This window comes from Marmota flaviventris, chromosome 2 (assembly GCF_047511675.1).
Source record: "Marmota flaviventris isolate mMarFla1 chromosome 2, mMarFla1.hap1, whole genome shotgun sequence".
In the NCBI taxonomy this organism is placed as follows: domain Eukaryota; kingdom Metazoa; phylum Chordata; class Mammalia; order Rodentia; family Sciuridae; genus Marmota; species Marmota flaviventris.
The window spans coordinates 160,570,955-160,587,869 of NC_092499.1; the positions used below are offsets into that span (position 1 = coordinate 160,570,955).

The 16,915-nt window shown below is 40.5% G+C and overlaps 1 protein-coding gene across 3 annotated transcripts in view; it reads left to right on the forward strand.

Annotated features, from left to right (window-relative positions):
* Positions 1-15,850, forward strand: part of Dzank1 (double zinc ribbon and ankyrin repeat domains 1) — a 79,089-nt gene extending 63,239 nt beyond the window's left edge. For all 3 annotated transcript variants that reach the window (XM_071607365.1, XM_027920896.2, XM_071607366.1), the window contains 8 exons: positions 1,878-1,981; positions 5,169-5,243; positions 6,753-6,849; positions 7,297-7,397; positions 10,361-10,441; positions 11,024-11,151; positions 15,051-15,125; positions 15,574-15,850. In XM_071607365.1, the coding sequence (XP_071463466.1) occupies positions 1,878-1,981; positions 5,169-5,243; positions 6,753-6,849; positions 7,297-7,397; positions 10,361-10,441; positions 11,024-11,151; positions 15,051-15,125; positions 15,574-15,739 (827 nt within the window). In that variant the 3' untranslated portion in view covers positions 15,740-15,850. The remainder of the gene's footprint in view (positions 1-1,877; positions 1,982-5,168; positions 5,244-6,752; positions 6,850-7,296; positions 7,398-10,360; positions 10,442-11,023; positions 11,152-15,050; positions 15,126-15,573) is intronic.
* The last annotated feature ends 1,065 nt before the right edge of the window (positions 15,851-16,915 follow it).

Consider the following 16,915-nt stretch of genomic DNA (forward strand, 5'->3'; position numbering starts at 1 on the left):
TGGGAAGTGAGAGCACTGAACTCAGTGAAGCTGCCATGCCAGAAACTGATCATGCCCAGCTCTCCTCTTGCTCTCTGAATCTTCCTGATTCAGTCTGATTAAGCTCTCATGAACTTGAACTTGGTATCAGTCCTGTGGGAGAGTGTCAGTGGAGATAGCCAGAATGATCACTTACATCCTCTTATCCTCCAGAGGAAGAAGCTATCTCCCTCCCTCTAGAATCTGGATTGGCTTATGACTTGCCCTGGCCAACAGGAAGTGATATAAGAGAAACCATGACAGTTCTGGGCCTTAAGTATAAAACTTTCTACTTGTTCTCCAGGAAGCCAGCACCAAATGAGGCAAGATGATGCCACATGGAGAACAGAGGCATCCCAGTTGTGTTAATCAGCCCTGTGACCAAAATACCCACCTAGAAAAAATTAGAGGATGAAAAGTTTATTTTGGGTTAATGGTTTTCAGAGATTCATTCTATGATTGACTAACTCTATTGCTCTGGGCCTGAGGTGAGGCAGAACATCATGGCAGAAGGGCACGGCAGAGAAAACCTCAGCTCATGGCATCTAAGAAGCAGGGGGAGTGGAGAGTGAGAGAGAGGAGTCACAGACAAGATACAGTGCCCAAGGGCACACCCCAGTGACCTGCTTCCTTCAGCCACCCCTCCCTGCGTAATTTACCACTGAGTGGTCCATTCAAATTATTAATGCATCAAATGGATTAATTCACTCATAGGTTAAAGCTCTCATAATCCAATCTTTTCACCTCTGAATGTTGCTACATTGCCTAATGTAAGAGCTCTTTGAGGATATTTTTAGATCTAAACTGTAACACCCACAAACAACCCAGAACAAAGATGCAGACATTTGAGTAAGCATAGACAGCAAACATGAGGCAAGACCCAGCCATCCCAGATGCCCCTAGTCATTCTGCCATCTTAGCTGAGGTCTCATCCCAAACACCTGCTCCTTGCCCCGGGAAATAGGCCTGTAGAGAAAGTGCCACTGCATCCTCACCTGAACATGAGAAACCAGACAGCCTGGCTTATGTGAAATCTCCCAAATTTGAAGTGGTGACACCTAATTCGAATTTGTTTTAACCCTATGCCAACTAGAAAGGAACACAGGAAACTTTTAGGAATGATGCAAATGTTCTATATATGACTGGGTTGTATACATTTGCCAAACCCAAACTATACATTTTAAAAATATTTATGTTATATGTGGGATAGAAAAAAAGAAAAAGAAAAGATGCCTGTGTGACATTCAAGTATGTTCTTTTAAGATTGTATAATATTCAGTTGGGCATGGTAGTTCATGCCTGTAATCCCAGCGATTCAGGAAGCTGAAGCAGGAGGATCACAAGTTTGAAGCTAGCCTCAGCAACTTGGTGAGACCCTAAGCAACTTATAGAATTCCTGTCCCAAAATAAAAAATAAAAGAGCCTGAAGATGTAGTTCAGTTGTAAAGTGCCCCTGGATTCAATCCCTACTATGCACCCCCCTGAAAAAAAGATTCTGTAATATTCAGTGATTAATAATGTATAATAGGAAGCGAGGGAGGGATGGAACTTATTCCAGTGCCTAGCTGAGGTTCAGTAAGAACAAACCATCAGGGGCTGGGATGTGGCTCAAACGGTAGCGTGCTTGCCTGGCATGCGTGCGGCCCAGGTTCGATCCTCAGCACCACATACAAAAAAAAAAAACAAAGATGTTGTGTCCGCCGAAAACTAAAAAATAAATATTAGAAAAAAAAAAAAAAGAACAAACCATCACTAAATTTGGCAAAGGAAAATAACCTCATTGAGAATATACAGTCTATATCATCATATCTCTTTCTTAGAAGAAGTATCCATATGGCTGGCTTTCTCTTCTTTTTTAGGATACTGGAGAAGACAATTGGATCACATCTCTGCTCACCTCAGGTCTTATGCTCAGAACAACCCTGAATTCCGGGCCTTGATTGCAGAACCCAGGATGGGAAAGGTGGGTGAGATGAAATTTCCATTCTAGAACATCTATGGGATCAGGCTTCCTTCAGGACTTTGCCTAAAATTGCACCTTGCTTAACTCATTTTCCCTTCCTGCTTTACCTTCCACACCTTCTTACTGTTCTCCCCTATGAGCTCTGCCCTAATAAGTCATGTGCACATGAAAATTGTCTCAGGGTTTCTTTCTGGGACACCTGGCTTAAGATAGTAAGACTCTGAATATCTCATGCTTAGATGACACAGGCTGTGGCAGGAATTCTAATGCCTAGAGCTAAAAGACCCAGAAAAGTTAAGTCCAGCCAGATTGTGCATGTAAATTACATACTGTTCACAATTCACAATAGCTAAACTGTTTAGCCAACCTAGATGTCCTTCAGTAGATGAATGGATTAAAAAAATGTGGCATATATACACAATGGAATTTTACTCAGCATTAAAAAAGAACAGAACCATGGCTTTTGCAGGTAAATGGATGGTGTTGGAGAAGATTATGCTAAGTGAAATCAGCCAATCCCAAAAAAACAAATGCCAAATGTTTTCTCTGATATAAGGAGGGTGACTCATAGTGGGGTAGGGAGGGAGAGCATAGGAGGAATAGATGAATTCAAGATAGGGAAGAGGGGTGGGAGAGAAAGGGAGGGGGTAGGGGAGTAACAAGGATGGTGGAATGTGATGGTCATCATTATACAAAGTACATGTATGAAGACTTGAATTGAATGTCAATATACTTTATATACAAACAGAAATACAAAAAGCATAGTATTTATGTGTATTAAGAATTGTAATGCAAAAGAAAAAAAATAATGTCACCTTAGATTAGATAGAGGGAAGTGAAAGGAGGGGAAGGCAGGGAATGTGGGGATAAGAAAAATAGTAGAATGAAACAGACATTATTACTGTATGTATGTATGTGACTGTATGACCAGTATGATTCTATAATATGTATACTCAGAAAAATGAGAAATTATATCCCATCTATGTATGATACACCAAAGTATATAAGTGCATTCTACTGTCATGTATAATTAATTAAAACAAATTTTAAAAAAAGAAAAAGCAAAAAAAAAAAAATTACATGCTGTTGATATATAACAACAATAGTATCATAAGAGCAAGAGTTAACCATTTAATAGTACACTTCATATCATCATTGTGTTCCTCAGTCCTTGTAACAAACCTGCGAGGAAGGAATCTTACTTTTGAGGTAATTATTTTTAAATGACCACAGATTCTTTGACAGTCTTCCCTTCAAGCACACATCCTTTGAATCTGAGTGAGCTGGTGACTGTTAAACTAATAGACTAGGGTAGAAGTGACTCTGTGGGTCTTCTAAGGCTTGGTATTGTAAGGGCATGTGGCTTCCTTTTGTTTGTCACATCCACCTCTTAGACTCCTTCAGTGTGAGAAACCCATGCCACATAGAGTAGCCACATGTAAGTGGGCCAATCTACTGCCCCAGAGTCCTCAAGTCATCCCAGGTCAGGAGCCAAGCCAATAAGTGGCCAGACTAGATGATCATTTACATCTTCCTAGCTGAGGCCTCAGGTGGAACAGAGAGAAGCTATCTCTGCTATGCCCTGTCTGAATCCATGAATATGATAAAGTGGTGGTTGTTGAATAGCACTAAATTTGGGGTAGCTTATAATACTGTGATGAGTACCCAGGACAAGCCTTATGTGACACCTAGGATAACTAAGGCTCAGAGTGTTTTGATGATTATCCAAGACCGCCCTGCTGGGTCTCAGGGCATTAAGGTTTGAAATAGGTGTGTCAGATCCCATGCCTCATCCCTTTCTTTGGCATTAGATCACTGTTATAGAGAAAATTCAGTGCAAGGACATTTCCTCTATTAATCACAAAATTAGAAAGAGTCTTTTCAAATCAGACTGTCTACTTCTTTGCTAGCAAATATGCCAACATTGAAACTGTCTCACTTTCAAGTGTTGCTCAATTTCCTTTGATAAGCTGTTTTGGTAGTTTATAACTTCTTTAGCCTAACTAATCCAGAGGTCTGCAAACTTGTCCCAGGGAACAGATGTAGCCTGCTATACAATTTTACAAATGAAATTTTATTGGGTAAGAGTTATATCCATTCATTTACATATTATCTAGCTACTTTGTACTGAAACAGCAATGTTAAGTATTCATGACAGAGAATGTATGACCCACAAGAAGACCTTGAAATATTTAGTATTTGACCCTTTCTAAAAACTTCTGATGCCCCATTTGAATCTAAATTTGTTCCATTGCTTATAAAGAAAGCTGCTGAATTGTGATACTTGTCCATTACTTGTCAAGGCCTGCTTCCCCTCTGGCCACCTGTTAAACTTTTCCAAGGTGATGATATCCACAGTATGGATATCCAAAATATGTCTCTTGAAGAAAATATAAATTTGGATCTTGCTTTCTTTTTTAAAAATTATTCTACAGTATAATACATTTTTACATATTGTCACAAATTTAGCACAAATTCTCATTCCTCTAGCTGTACGTGGTGCAGAGTCACTCCAGTAGGGTAATTATACATGTATATAAGGTAATAATGTCTGTCTTATTCTACCGTCCTTCCCATCCCCACAGCCCCACTCCTCCCCTGACTCCCCTCTGCACAAACCAAAGTTCCTTTATTCTTCCATATTCCCCTACCCCACTGTGGATCAGCATCCACTTATCAGAGAAAACATTTGGCTTTTGGTTTTGGGGGGATTGGTTTATTTCACTTAGCATAATATTCTCTAGCTCCATCCATTGTGTATAAGTACCATGTTTTCTTTTGGATCTTGCTTTCTTATGCATTCTAAAAGTCTCTGCCCTTTGATTGAAGTATTTAGTTTATTTATTATTAATGGAGCTATATATGTGGCTGCATTGCAAGTTTGAGGTCAAACCAGGCAACATAGTAAAATCCTGCCTCAAAATAAAATAAAAAGGGCAGGGGATTGGGGCTGGGGTTGTGGCTCAGCGGTTGAGCACTCACCTAGCATGTGTGAGGTCCTGGGTTCAATCCTCAGCACCATATAAAGATTAGCAAATCAATAAAATAAAGGTATTGTGACTAACTACAACTGAAAAATATTTTTAAAAAAAGGGCTGGAGATATTGCTCACTGGTAAAATGCCCCTGCATTCAATATCCACGCTACCACAAATAAATAATCAATTAAAATAAAATTCCTTTAAAAGCTTATCTCTGCTACTGTCCATGAAGATGGCTGTGAAGTTAGCATCAGACTGAATTATATTCAAGTCTCAAACAAGGTAAGTAAACCCTCAGAAGTTATTCATTTGAGAATTGACCAATTCTCAACTTAAATTTATGGAAACACTTTTGTGTAATCCATAAAAAGGGAACTTGACTACAGTCAAGCAATTCTGTAGAATTAGTTAAAGAATTGAGTTAAATCTCAGCCAAATTCAGCTGTTAGGTACACAAAGATATATAGTAGTGGGAATTATCACCCACCCATGGTCCTGTAGTTCTCTGACTTATTCTTACTGAATTCTAATGAAATGTCTGTGATACAACTGATTTAGGGAAAGACTGACACAAATGTTTGCTGATGTGCACTTTGTCCTATTTGCTTTATATAAAACAAACGAACCGTTGTAGTCACATCTCCCTTTATCTTGCCTCTTATATAGTGACTGGAGCATTGCCACAGAGCCTGTAAGTATATAACAAGCATTGATTGATATTAGCTGCTTTAGCTTCATTGGACAAGTCAAAATTTTCAAAAGAATGATAAATGGATTGAGAAGATATGTAAAGAAGGCAAGGAATAAAGAGGGGAACTAATATTTATCAGGCCCTGGCTATGTGCCCAATAAGGGGCTAATGATATTAAAATTAGGATAAGATGCCAGTCACAGTGGCACATGCGTGTAATGCTGGCAACTTGGGATGCTGAGGTAGAAGGATAACAAGTTCAAGGCCAGTCTCAGCAACTTAGTACAACCCTGGCTAAAATTTAAGAAGTAAAAAAAAAAAAATTGCTGGGGATGTAGCTCAGTGGTAAAGCACACCTGAGTTCAATCTCCAGTGCTCAAGGGTAAAAATAATAATACAAAACATGAGCCCTGCCTAGATCAGGAGACTGGGTGTATCAAATGGGCTAATGCACATACAAGTGCTTTGAAACCAGGTTAGACACTAAGTGCTTTGTTCTTGGTTGTGCAGTTGTGTGCTAGTCCCCAGAATCAGTCCAGGTGGATACAGTCTGTGTTTATATATATCTCATTTTATAGACACTGGTTTTACCTAATTTTACTTTCACAATACTCCTTTGAAATAGGTCATAATATTTCCACTTTGTAGATAAGGAAACTAAGGGCTCAGAGAAGTTAAACAACTTTTTTCTTACAAGGTCGTTAATGCTAACAGAACCAGGAATCAAACAGCAGCCTCCCCATCAGACCACCCTAATTCCATGTCATGAAGGGACTTCAGTTGGGGAAGGACACAATTACTTTTAAATGATATCATGGTGATTGGCAGAAGCCTGTTGGCAGGCTGTTGTAATGGTCCCTGTGTGAGAAAAGGGTCATGGGGTAGTGACAGAGAAGAGGAGGGCCAACTGAGGTAAAATGGACTGCAACTTGGGGAGGTGAGGGAAGAGTCAGGAAGGATGTCCAGGCCTGTAGGCTCAATTGTCTGGATACACAGAGCCATCCATTCCTCATGAGAAGTAGGTTGGTCAGGAAGGTCATTCCTTCTGTTGAGGCCCAGCAGACCTGTCATTCATGGTGCTTAAATTTTTTCTTCGCCAGAACCTATACTTCAGCAAGGCAGTGAATTTCAGTGACCAGTTTCTGAACAGTGTCACCGAGGGTGGTAATGGGCTATACAGCAGCAGGACCAGCTTGGGTGAGTATTACTGTTCTGGTACTTTACAACTGACCAGAAATACACTGATTTGACAAGGATGGTAAAGACTTGCATAAAATTTGCCAGCCCGATCACAAATCTTAGTATTATGTTTCAGCCTTTTTATTTCTCTGGCTCCTTTAAAGTCAAGGCTGAGATTTATGAAATCCTTCATGGGGCTTGGAGAGGGATTCATTAGTGGGGGTGGGAAGGTAGGTCTTTTTTCAGCTTAAAAACTGAGATCGCATTTCCCTTCTCCCCACCTATCGTCTGGCTCCTGGACTGGGGAGTGACTCTAGCAGTCAGTCCTTCCTGTCAGGTTTAATCAAATGAAAATGTCTACAAAAGCCATATTATGCCTCTGACTTTTAATGGGCATAACTGTAGAACTAGCATACATTACATATATGGAGTGGAGGAGGATCACTTTGTCCTTTGTCATTGTAGTGAGCGATTACAGCCAGAGTATCTTAGATACCAATGAAAAAATCAAGAGGATGAGGAATCTCCAGATGAAAAAATTTCACAAAAAGAAAGAGCACCTTACAGTACGTATACTCCTTGGTCTTTGTGGCTATCTTCTTCAGCCTATCATTCTGATGTTTATTTTGGCATTTTAAAATGGAATACTTTCTCATTTTTTGTTCCTTCTTTTATAACAGCATATTTTTATTTTTCAGAGGGAGAATCCTTTACAAGACTGAATTAGAATTAAAGTTCTCATCAGTTTCCTGAATCATATCTTTTTCCTCTGGAGTCTGTTCTGTTTGCCCATCATTCTCTGTTTTGTATTTGTCTGGACTCAAATATGTGATGCTCCTTGGTTTTCTGGTCATTTGACAAATGAAGAACTAGTTGGATTAGCACTGGTGCCTGGTGTGGGTGCCCAGCATGGGTGTGTGGGTCTGAAGTCCTTGTGTAGATAGGTGGTTATTTTGTGGGATAGGCTTTCCTGCTGGTGTTGTGCAAGGGTCCGGAGAAAGCATGTGGGTCCCAAGCATTGTCAGTGCAGAAGGTCTTTCTTCTGGTGCAAAGGTGTTGGTGGTGTGACATATTCTCCTATGTTTCAGTTCTGCAAGGAGCTGTCTTTCCTCCCTTGTCCTTCCCACCCTCCCCTGAATTTGTCATGGAGGTCTTGGGCTCTGCAATTCTCTCTTCTTGGGCTCTAGTGCTCCCAGGAGATGACTTTGTTGGGCAAATCATGTACTTTCTAGAAAGTGGTTGTCAGAGCTTAACAGAATGCATGAGCTTTCTTTCTCCTTATGTGAGATAGGAGGGAAAGGGCATCTTAGCTACTCATAGTGAGCCCTTTAGTAGTACACTCATGCATTTAACCTGTACCGAATACCTACCCTCCTTTGTGATTAACTTTGAGTTTCTGCAGGATACCCCTGGAGAGAAACACTCAGGCTTCTGGTGTCTTCAGCTGGTTTTTCTTTGCTTTGATTTCTCTGCCAGTCAGATTTCATCTATTTTCAGTCTTAGAGTTCCTCAAAATTACTGGAAAACTAAAATGATAGATTCCCTTTCAGAGTTTCCCACAGCTCATAGTGAGTTTTGCTTTTCAAAAAATATGCATCATTAATAATTCCAAAAGGGTTTTGGAGAAAGGAATGGTGGATGCCCTTGCTCTCTCCCCCACTCTGCCTTTTGGTTGGTCCTCTTTGGCTTCAGCACAGAAAACAGCACTGATTAGCAGCAAGCCCCTGGAGATGGAGATGGACACAATGTGGTGCTTACCCTCCACCTCTGGTTCCACCAGTTTCTAGAGGCTTCCTCTGTTTTGCACGCCCCCGCCATCCAGCTTGCATCATGATTCCGCCAAAGGCAGGAGCTCTGTTCTTTATCTTTTTTTTCCCCAGCATGTGCTTTGCGTGTAATCAATACCAATAAATTTGGCAAGAAGATGCTAGCATTTTTTTTAATTTTAATTGCTTATGATTCTTTGTGCTCTCCACCTCCTCCAGTTTGAAATATTGTAATGAGTATAAGAGAAGGTATAGAGCCCCATGAACTCAACAATTTGCATCTTTGGAGACTGTACCCTTTCTCTGCATGTGGTCTGAATCTCCCATTGTTATGCTCCTTTACTTTCTCATTTGCATTTATGAGCTAAATGTCAGCAGCACTGATATTTATCCACTAATTCATTCATTACTTTTGAGCCCACCTGTATCAGGCATGGTTCTAGGTGCTGAAAATAAAATGTGAACCCAAATTATAAAGATCTCAGACCTCATGAAGCAAACATTCTAGAGGATTCTAGTATATTTTTCTAAAAGGAGCCAAATTCATTATAAACAAGAACACCTCCCAGAATCCTCCTGGAGTTTACTGATTAGATTACGGTGCCTTGTTCCAAGATACCAGAGAGATGGGGTGGCCAAGGGGCAAGGAAGCGGTAGATACAGCCTGAACCCAACCTCTTCTGAAAAGCTTAGAGGCCCAGGGAACCAGGGAGGAGCAGGTTTTATTTCCATTTCACACACAGGCCAGTTGTGGTTCTGCTTGAAATTTATATATAAATATAAATTTCATAGCACTTTGAAAATAGACAAATTCTTTTTTTAAATATTTTTTTTAGTTGTAGGTAGACACAATACCTTTATTTACTTATTTATTTTTTAAATGTGGTGCTGAGGACCAGTGCCTCACACGTGCGAGGTAAGCATTCTACCACTGAGCCACAACCCCAGCCCTAAAAAAACAAATTCTTAAAGATTTCTGACAATAAGCCAGATATCGTGATGCACACCTGTAATCCCAGCAGCTTGGGAGGCAGAGGTAGGAGGATCTTGAGTTCAAAGCCAGCCTCAGCAACTTATTGAGGCCCTATGTACCTTGGCCAGTCTCTGTCTTAAAATAAAAAAAAAAAAAGGAATAGGTATGTGGCTCAGTGGTTAAGCATCCCTTGAGTTTAATCTCTGGTACCAAAAAAAAAAAAAAAAAAAAAAAAGCAGATTTCTGACAATAAATGACAGGGATTCGTTTTCTTAACAAGAGGTTGACTATGGATTCACTCATTTCTTAGGCAAGCATGGGTTCTGAACTCTCATATTTAGTCTGACATTGAACACTTTATAAAGCATGCCAAGTAAATTTTAGGTGTTCACCTGGCTGCTTTTTCTAGAAATACACATAAGGGAACTAGCCTGGAATTTCTGGAGTTTTGTGAGGTTTCCCATCACACCCCTACCCTTAAAAATATAAAACAATATTAGTGTAGTGACCTTGCCCAAGACAAGGTTTTGGAGACCAGAAAGATTAACGTTAGATGTGTATGTTTGTGCTGTTGGCTTTTGAAGACCATATGTGCACACACACAAACACAGAAATATGCTCACACGTGTACTCTCATGGTCACACACACCCATCCATGTGGCTCAGAATTCAACTGAGAATGAGACACTATGCTTGGTGAGGAAGCATTTGCCTTGAGTGTTGGACCTGGAAATCAACAGTGCAGATATTTTGAGGCAGTGGAAATGACCCATGTTCTATAATCCTGCAGCCTGAAAACAGACTCCTACTGGCGGAAGTTGGCCCGACAGGGGAAGGAAGAATCTCTGTGCTTGAACAGCTGCTGGAGGAAGTGAGTGTGACTAGAACAGGTCTCTCTGTGGATTTCAGCCTGCCCTTCCAACTGCTCCCTTTTAATTAAAAGTTGTTTGAAAATGCAATAATGGCTAGTCAAAAGCTTTACATTTATTGTTACCTGTTGCTAATTTTTATAAAACAAACTAACAGATAAGCCCAAGTAACATGCATGAAGCTAGACAGAATCCCTGGTCCATGATGTCATGTAACTTCAGCCTAGGTTTCCTAAAGAAACAAAATGGGGCTGGGGTATAGCTCAGTGATAGAGAGAAGTTACCTAGGACATACAAGGTCCTGATTCAATCTCCAGACTGCCAAAAAGAAAGAAAAAGAAAAAGAAAGAAGAAACAATGTGGTTAGGGTACCTGCTCCCCTGATGTGAGGGATAGACATTTTAACTCTGGGGGGACTTGGCAGCTGTGTCCATTATAGGCTGTCTTGATCCTTTCTTTGATCTAAAATTAACATAGTTCCATTATTGCTTTAATAGGACATTTGTTGAACTTGACAGGATGGCAGTTGGACAAGGTGGAGTTCAGGGTTTTGTAATGAGTTTCTTCTTTTCTATGTGCTGCAGGGAGCAGACCCCAACTGCTGTGACAATGATGGTCGACCTGCTATTATCGTAGCTGTTGTGAATAAGCATCATGAAGCCATTCCAGTTCTTGCTCAGAGAGGAGCAGACATTGACCAGCAGTGGGGACCGTAAGTGAAACGTTGAAAGTACAGCTGAGCACTGAGGTGTCAGAGATCATGGAGCTCTGGTATAGCAGAATTAGTCTACACACATGCCCGTTTCAATTTGAACCACTGAAAGGCCATTTAAATCTCTTTTGGTCTTAATAAAAGGTTTGACAGTTTCCTAAAGATGAGCAAAACAAAGTTTTTAAAATGATCTATTGGGTTACCAAATTTAATAACTCTTATTAATGGTAATATATTTTGTTAATTCATGAATTTCTATTTTCGTGGGGCTAGCAAATCTTTAGCACTTGGGTTGAGCATTATTTTCATTATGAGCCACAGTGTTAAGATTAATACTAAGGGAAGAGAGGCCCCCGTGTAGTCATGGGGAAACACACCCATGAAGTTAACACAGAAAGGTTGTCCCTGGATGCTAACACCATGGGGGAGGGTCTAGCACTTCTCAACTCACCACATGATCTCCTGGAACCGTGGTTTCCCTACCTGTGAATCTGGATGGGGAGGTCCCAAGTTTCATTAATTCCTCGTCTTGGTGCAGTACAACTTCATGACCTTCTCTCCCAGCCTCAGGATTTTGTTCTCTTGCAACTTGATTTGGAACCAGGGTTGGAAAGTTCCTGTAGTGTGGGTCATTCGGATTAACTCATCTCCTGGACAAGTTGTTAAAATAGAAGTCTTCTAGGGATATCACAGTTCTCTAATACTGCTGACTCCTGATTCCTAAGTCAAGGTTGAGGTCTGGGTTAGTGAAACATCTTGCTGTGTAGGTCAGGCCATCAAAGGGGCCAAAAGTCTCATAGTTTTGCATTTATTACTGTATTTAAAACTTTTTCTGGTATTTTATTCAAAATACATCCCTGTCCATTTTTCTGTGTGCATTTTTATAAGTTTCTTCCAAATAGGACAGCAGTATCAGTAGTTACTACCCCTTTAAAATTTTCATCTCTTAGGAGAATATTGATGTAAAACTTTGATAGCTGGCATTTACTTTCTTGAGTTTCCTTAGGGTTTACATTCATCATACTCTATCAGCTTCTTCATTCATCCCACATTATTGTATTATCATTGTTGATAATATAATAGTATTATTTTATCATTGATAAAATGAGGCTATCTTGTTTTATGTTAGGGTATACCTTATATGTTTATAAATTAAATGAGCTTTTCTTACAACATTTAAGCATAATGCTTCGTGTATGACACAAAAGTCAGTTCTTGAATTGATGCTTAAGTATTGTGAGTCCCAGCTTTATGAACAATAAGAAGACAAAACTACTCTGAATCTGTAAATGATTACCAATTTTATTTTGGTCTTCCTCAGTTTCCACTTCATCACCATTCTGCAAAGTGACACTGACCCACGTCTGATTTCGATGCTGTCTGGTGAATCTGACAATGGTTATGCCTGTCCATCTGAATTATGTGTAGTGTAGCCCTTCATCACTCTGTGTTCGTTATCAAGGTTACCATGAGCACTGTGAGCTCATGTGGATAGAAGAGAGGAGAAAAGCGAGGGTGGAGGACGTTCCTCTAAAGAGAACACAGAGATTTTCCTTTTCAATGTATGCCAGTAGAGGAGAGTAGATTCCCCGTCTAAGAGCTAAATTCTGCTAAATATGGTCCATGTCTGTTAGTTTGATGTGTTTATGCCTACCTCAGCCTGGCCTCTGCGTCACACCTGGACCTCAGTAGCTCCAGGAGCCCCATCCCCAGATTCCATCCATTCCTCTTCTCTTACGCATAAGCCATTCAAAGATCTGGCCTTCCTGTCCAAAAGGCTCAGTGAGTTGTTCCTTAACGAACAAGGATTAAAATGTTTTCTCACATCTGAAACATGTTCGGCTAGTGGGACAAGTTGGTCTCTATACAAGACAGCTTCTGTTAAGTAGCTTGGCAGGTGGCACAAAGCCTCCCCATAGTGTTTCTGGGTCCCATGTTTGTATTATTCCTATGAGAACAAACCACAGACAACTGAAAGGGAGTTAAGGAGAAATCCACACCCTCCACCAAGGAGGATGCCTCATATCACCAGACTCAGAAACACAGATTCAAGGTCTCATTGGGAGAGGGGCACAGGGAGGTACAGCTGCTTTGGACTATAGCTGCCCTACTTTGCCTGTCTAGCAGTTGCAAACATTTAGTCTCCTGGCTCTACTCTAGTTGCCAGATAAGGAAGATGCAATCATCAGTCTACTTCTTCGAGTACAGCTGTGGAGATTTCCACAATATGGAAATCTGAAACCCAAAATGCTCCAAGATCTGAAACGTTTAGAACCAACATGACACCACAGTGGAAAATTCCCCACCTGACCTCATATGATCGGTCACTGTCAAAACACAGGTGCACTAAAAATATTGTATGAAATTACCTGCAGGCTATGTGTATGTGTATAAGGAATATATGACACACAAATGAACTTTAGATGTGCTTAGACTTAGATCCTATTCCCATGATATCTCATTATGTATATGCAAATGTTCCCAAATCCAAAACAAACAAACAAAAAAACCTGAATGTTTCTTGCCTTCATTTCAGATAGGGGATACTTAATTTGTATTCTATCCAGTAATTCAGGATTTACAGGGAGAAACTATACCGTAATACTTAGATAATACTTAATACCATGATACTTAGATTTGAATAAATAATGCATTAGCGGTCAAGTTCCTTTAAAACACAGACCCTTGGAGCACCACAGTGTACCCTCTGTACAAACTATGCTCTAGAAGGTCTGTTATATTATAATTCCAAGTTACTCAGAAGAATCAACTCACTGGGTATCAATTCTACTCAGAAGGATGGGGTTCTGTAAGAAGGCATACACTATCTGGTGTCATATTGGAGTTCAGTTGTTTGAGGAACATTGTACAACCTTAGAGTTGTCAGAATCACAATGTAGTATTTCCCCAAACTGAACTATGGTTACACAGGAAATAGCCAGCACAGAAGATCTAGCCATCAGCAAATTCAGTTTGGGGAGAATCAGGAAGAAAGAAGACCATATGTCTACTCCGGAGATAGTGAACACCTTATAAAGACCCAAAAAACTTCAGATGTGAAGGGCTCACTTTATCTTCTTCAGAGAAGAGGCTGCCATACTTTTTTCTCCATTGGGAGAAACTTGTGGCTGCAGGTTTATTTGCAGGTGTGGGGACTGGGTGGTAGTGGCAAGAGAAGCTGGGACTGGTAGAGCACAGACCTTCAATTGCTTACCTCATTTCTATTTCCAGTCATGACTCCCACCTTCCCTCACTTCTGCCACCTCTTGATCAGGAGCCTTTCAGGAGTTTATGTACCACCCCATCCTCCATTTTAGCAATCTACTTCTCCCTCACTAGGTCAAACCTGTCCAGAAAAGGTGGTGAGACAATCTGGCACTGCAGCAGAATATGGTCTGTCTGATGTCTCTGGCTTGCCCATTAAATTCTAAGATTGGTGATTATTTTCATATCATGCAAGCCAAACTCAATGAAACCACAGCCATTTCCCCCACACAAAAATAGGAACTTCCTCCCTGAAAATTCAGTTACCAGGCAGATAGTACCTAAGAGGTTTAAGCCAAAATTGAGGCTATTTCATAAACTCTTAAAGGAAATCTACTAAAATAGTATTTATTCACATTTATTAAATCAGCTACAAACCAGATCCTTGTGGGTTTCTCACATTAAAAATGAATGTGTTTCTAGACTTTTTACTATTTGTCTAGCATCAAAGCTTACTACCCATCACAGTGTTCCTCTAAGGGAAGAGACAAAGAGGGGAGACTCATGGGATTTTCCCAGGTTAGTTAAATGGATTGGTAAGTAAAACCAAGGTCCCTTTAACCACACTGACCTCTCCAATATCCTGATGATGCTAACTAAGGATTTACCCAGGAATGTTTTTCCCCCACAAATAGGCTCAGAAATACAGCTCTTCATGAAGCAACTCTTCTTGGCCTCACAGGAAGGGAGAGCATCGTGACTTTACTAGGGTATGTTCTCTGACCTTTGGTGAATACTTCTGAGGGCCACAGTGATCTCTCTACTAACCTGTGATGATTTTAGAGGGACCCTAGTTCTTGAACTGCTATCGCTCTAAAGTGGGGAGGGTCACCATCTCACCATGTCCCCCAAGTCACTAAGAGCTTTTCAAAACACAATAAAAATGTTGTTCCCATTAAACATTTTGGTAAGACTTTGCTGCAAGGGGAACCAATGGCTAGACTTGGCAATTAAATATTTTGAAATCATACAGCCCCATAAAATGTTTCAGGGTATAGCCACCCCTAAGAGCTGAAGTCACACAGTGGCCTCTTGGGGACAGGTTTGGGAGGTAGGACCAGGAGGTGCTCAGTCTAAGCTCTGGGACAAGAAGAGTCAGGCCCTCAGGGTCATGAGCCTGAATCCTTCAAGGACCCTCTTTCTCCATATCTTTTGCAGATGCAATGCAAGCATCCAAAAGAAGAATGCAAGAGGCCAGACAGCATATGACCTGGCTCTGGAAATTGGGGATGACCCCATCACCTCACTCTTCAATGCTAAATTTAGCCAAGGGCTGGAGGAACAACTCCCCCAACCCAGGAACCTCAGCCTGGAGGACTGTTAGACATGAGGCCTTGCTGAAAGAAACCATCCAGCTCTGGTTGTTCTTTGTTTCTAATATGTGTATTTGAGCTTGGGGATTAGGGTTGAGAGGATTCGTAAGGTGTGTGTGTCTTTATGTGTGTGTTACTGGGGATTGAACCCAGGATCTTGTGCATGCTAATCAAGTATTTCACCACTGAACTACATCCCCACTCCTTCTTTAACATTTTATTTTGATACAGGGTCTTGCTAAGTTGCTGAGGCTGGCCTTGAACTTGCAATCCTTCTGTCCCAGCCTTTCGAGTCACTGGGATTACAGGTGTATGCCACCACACCTGGCTTCTTTTTGTTTTTGTTTTTGTTTTTTAATTGTTGTAAACCACCAATACTATCTGGGTGATTCCCAGTGTACCTTAGATTGTGATGAACTTCATGTATGCTTTTTAATGATTTATTGCTGGGATTTGGGGAATTTGGCTTTTAGTTTTTAATTTATTTTCAATACATAATAATTGTACATGGTTTAAAGCTAAAAAGCATAAAATTCTATGTAGTGAAGTCTCCCTACTGTCCCTGTCCCACAGCCACCACTCCCCTCCTCAGAGGCACGAATGACACCAGTGTTAGCTGTATCTTTCTAGCAGTAGTACAGGATTTAGATAGGCATGTGTGTATGATATACGTACATGTATACATGGAGTATACAAATAAACCGTGTAGCACATATATTCCTTTTCCCCCTTTTTTAACATAAATAGTAACAAACTGCACAGTGTTCTGCACTTTGTCCTTTAAAAAAAAATATGTCTTGTAGGTGGTTTCAAGTTAGAATGTAAAGTTGAATTTATTGAAATTTTTATGTTGAACTCATGGTTACTCCTATCATCATGGTTTGTTGCTTGTTTGACAGATCAGCTTTAAATAAAATATTGGCAGGAATGTGTAATTGTGACTTGTGGACCCCCTGTTAATGTATGTAAGTAGGATATTTATTAATTTAGAATAATTAATTCTGCATAATAAATAATAGTCATTGTGGTGGACAGTACTATTGTCGTGACCTGTGCTTTTTTTCCCCTAGGTTGGGTGGCTGTATGTTGGAAGGATGGGAGGTTCAGAGTCACTGGGACACAAGCCCCTGTAAGTCTGGGTGGGAGCTGGTACTTGCTTCCTCCCAGGTCAGCCTCTAGGCATTCTG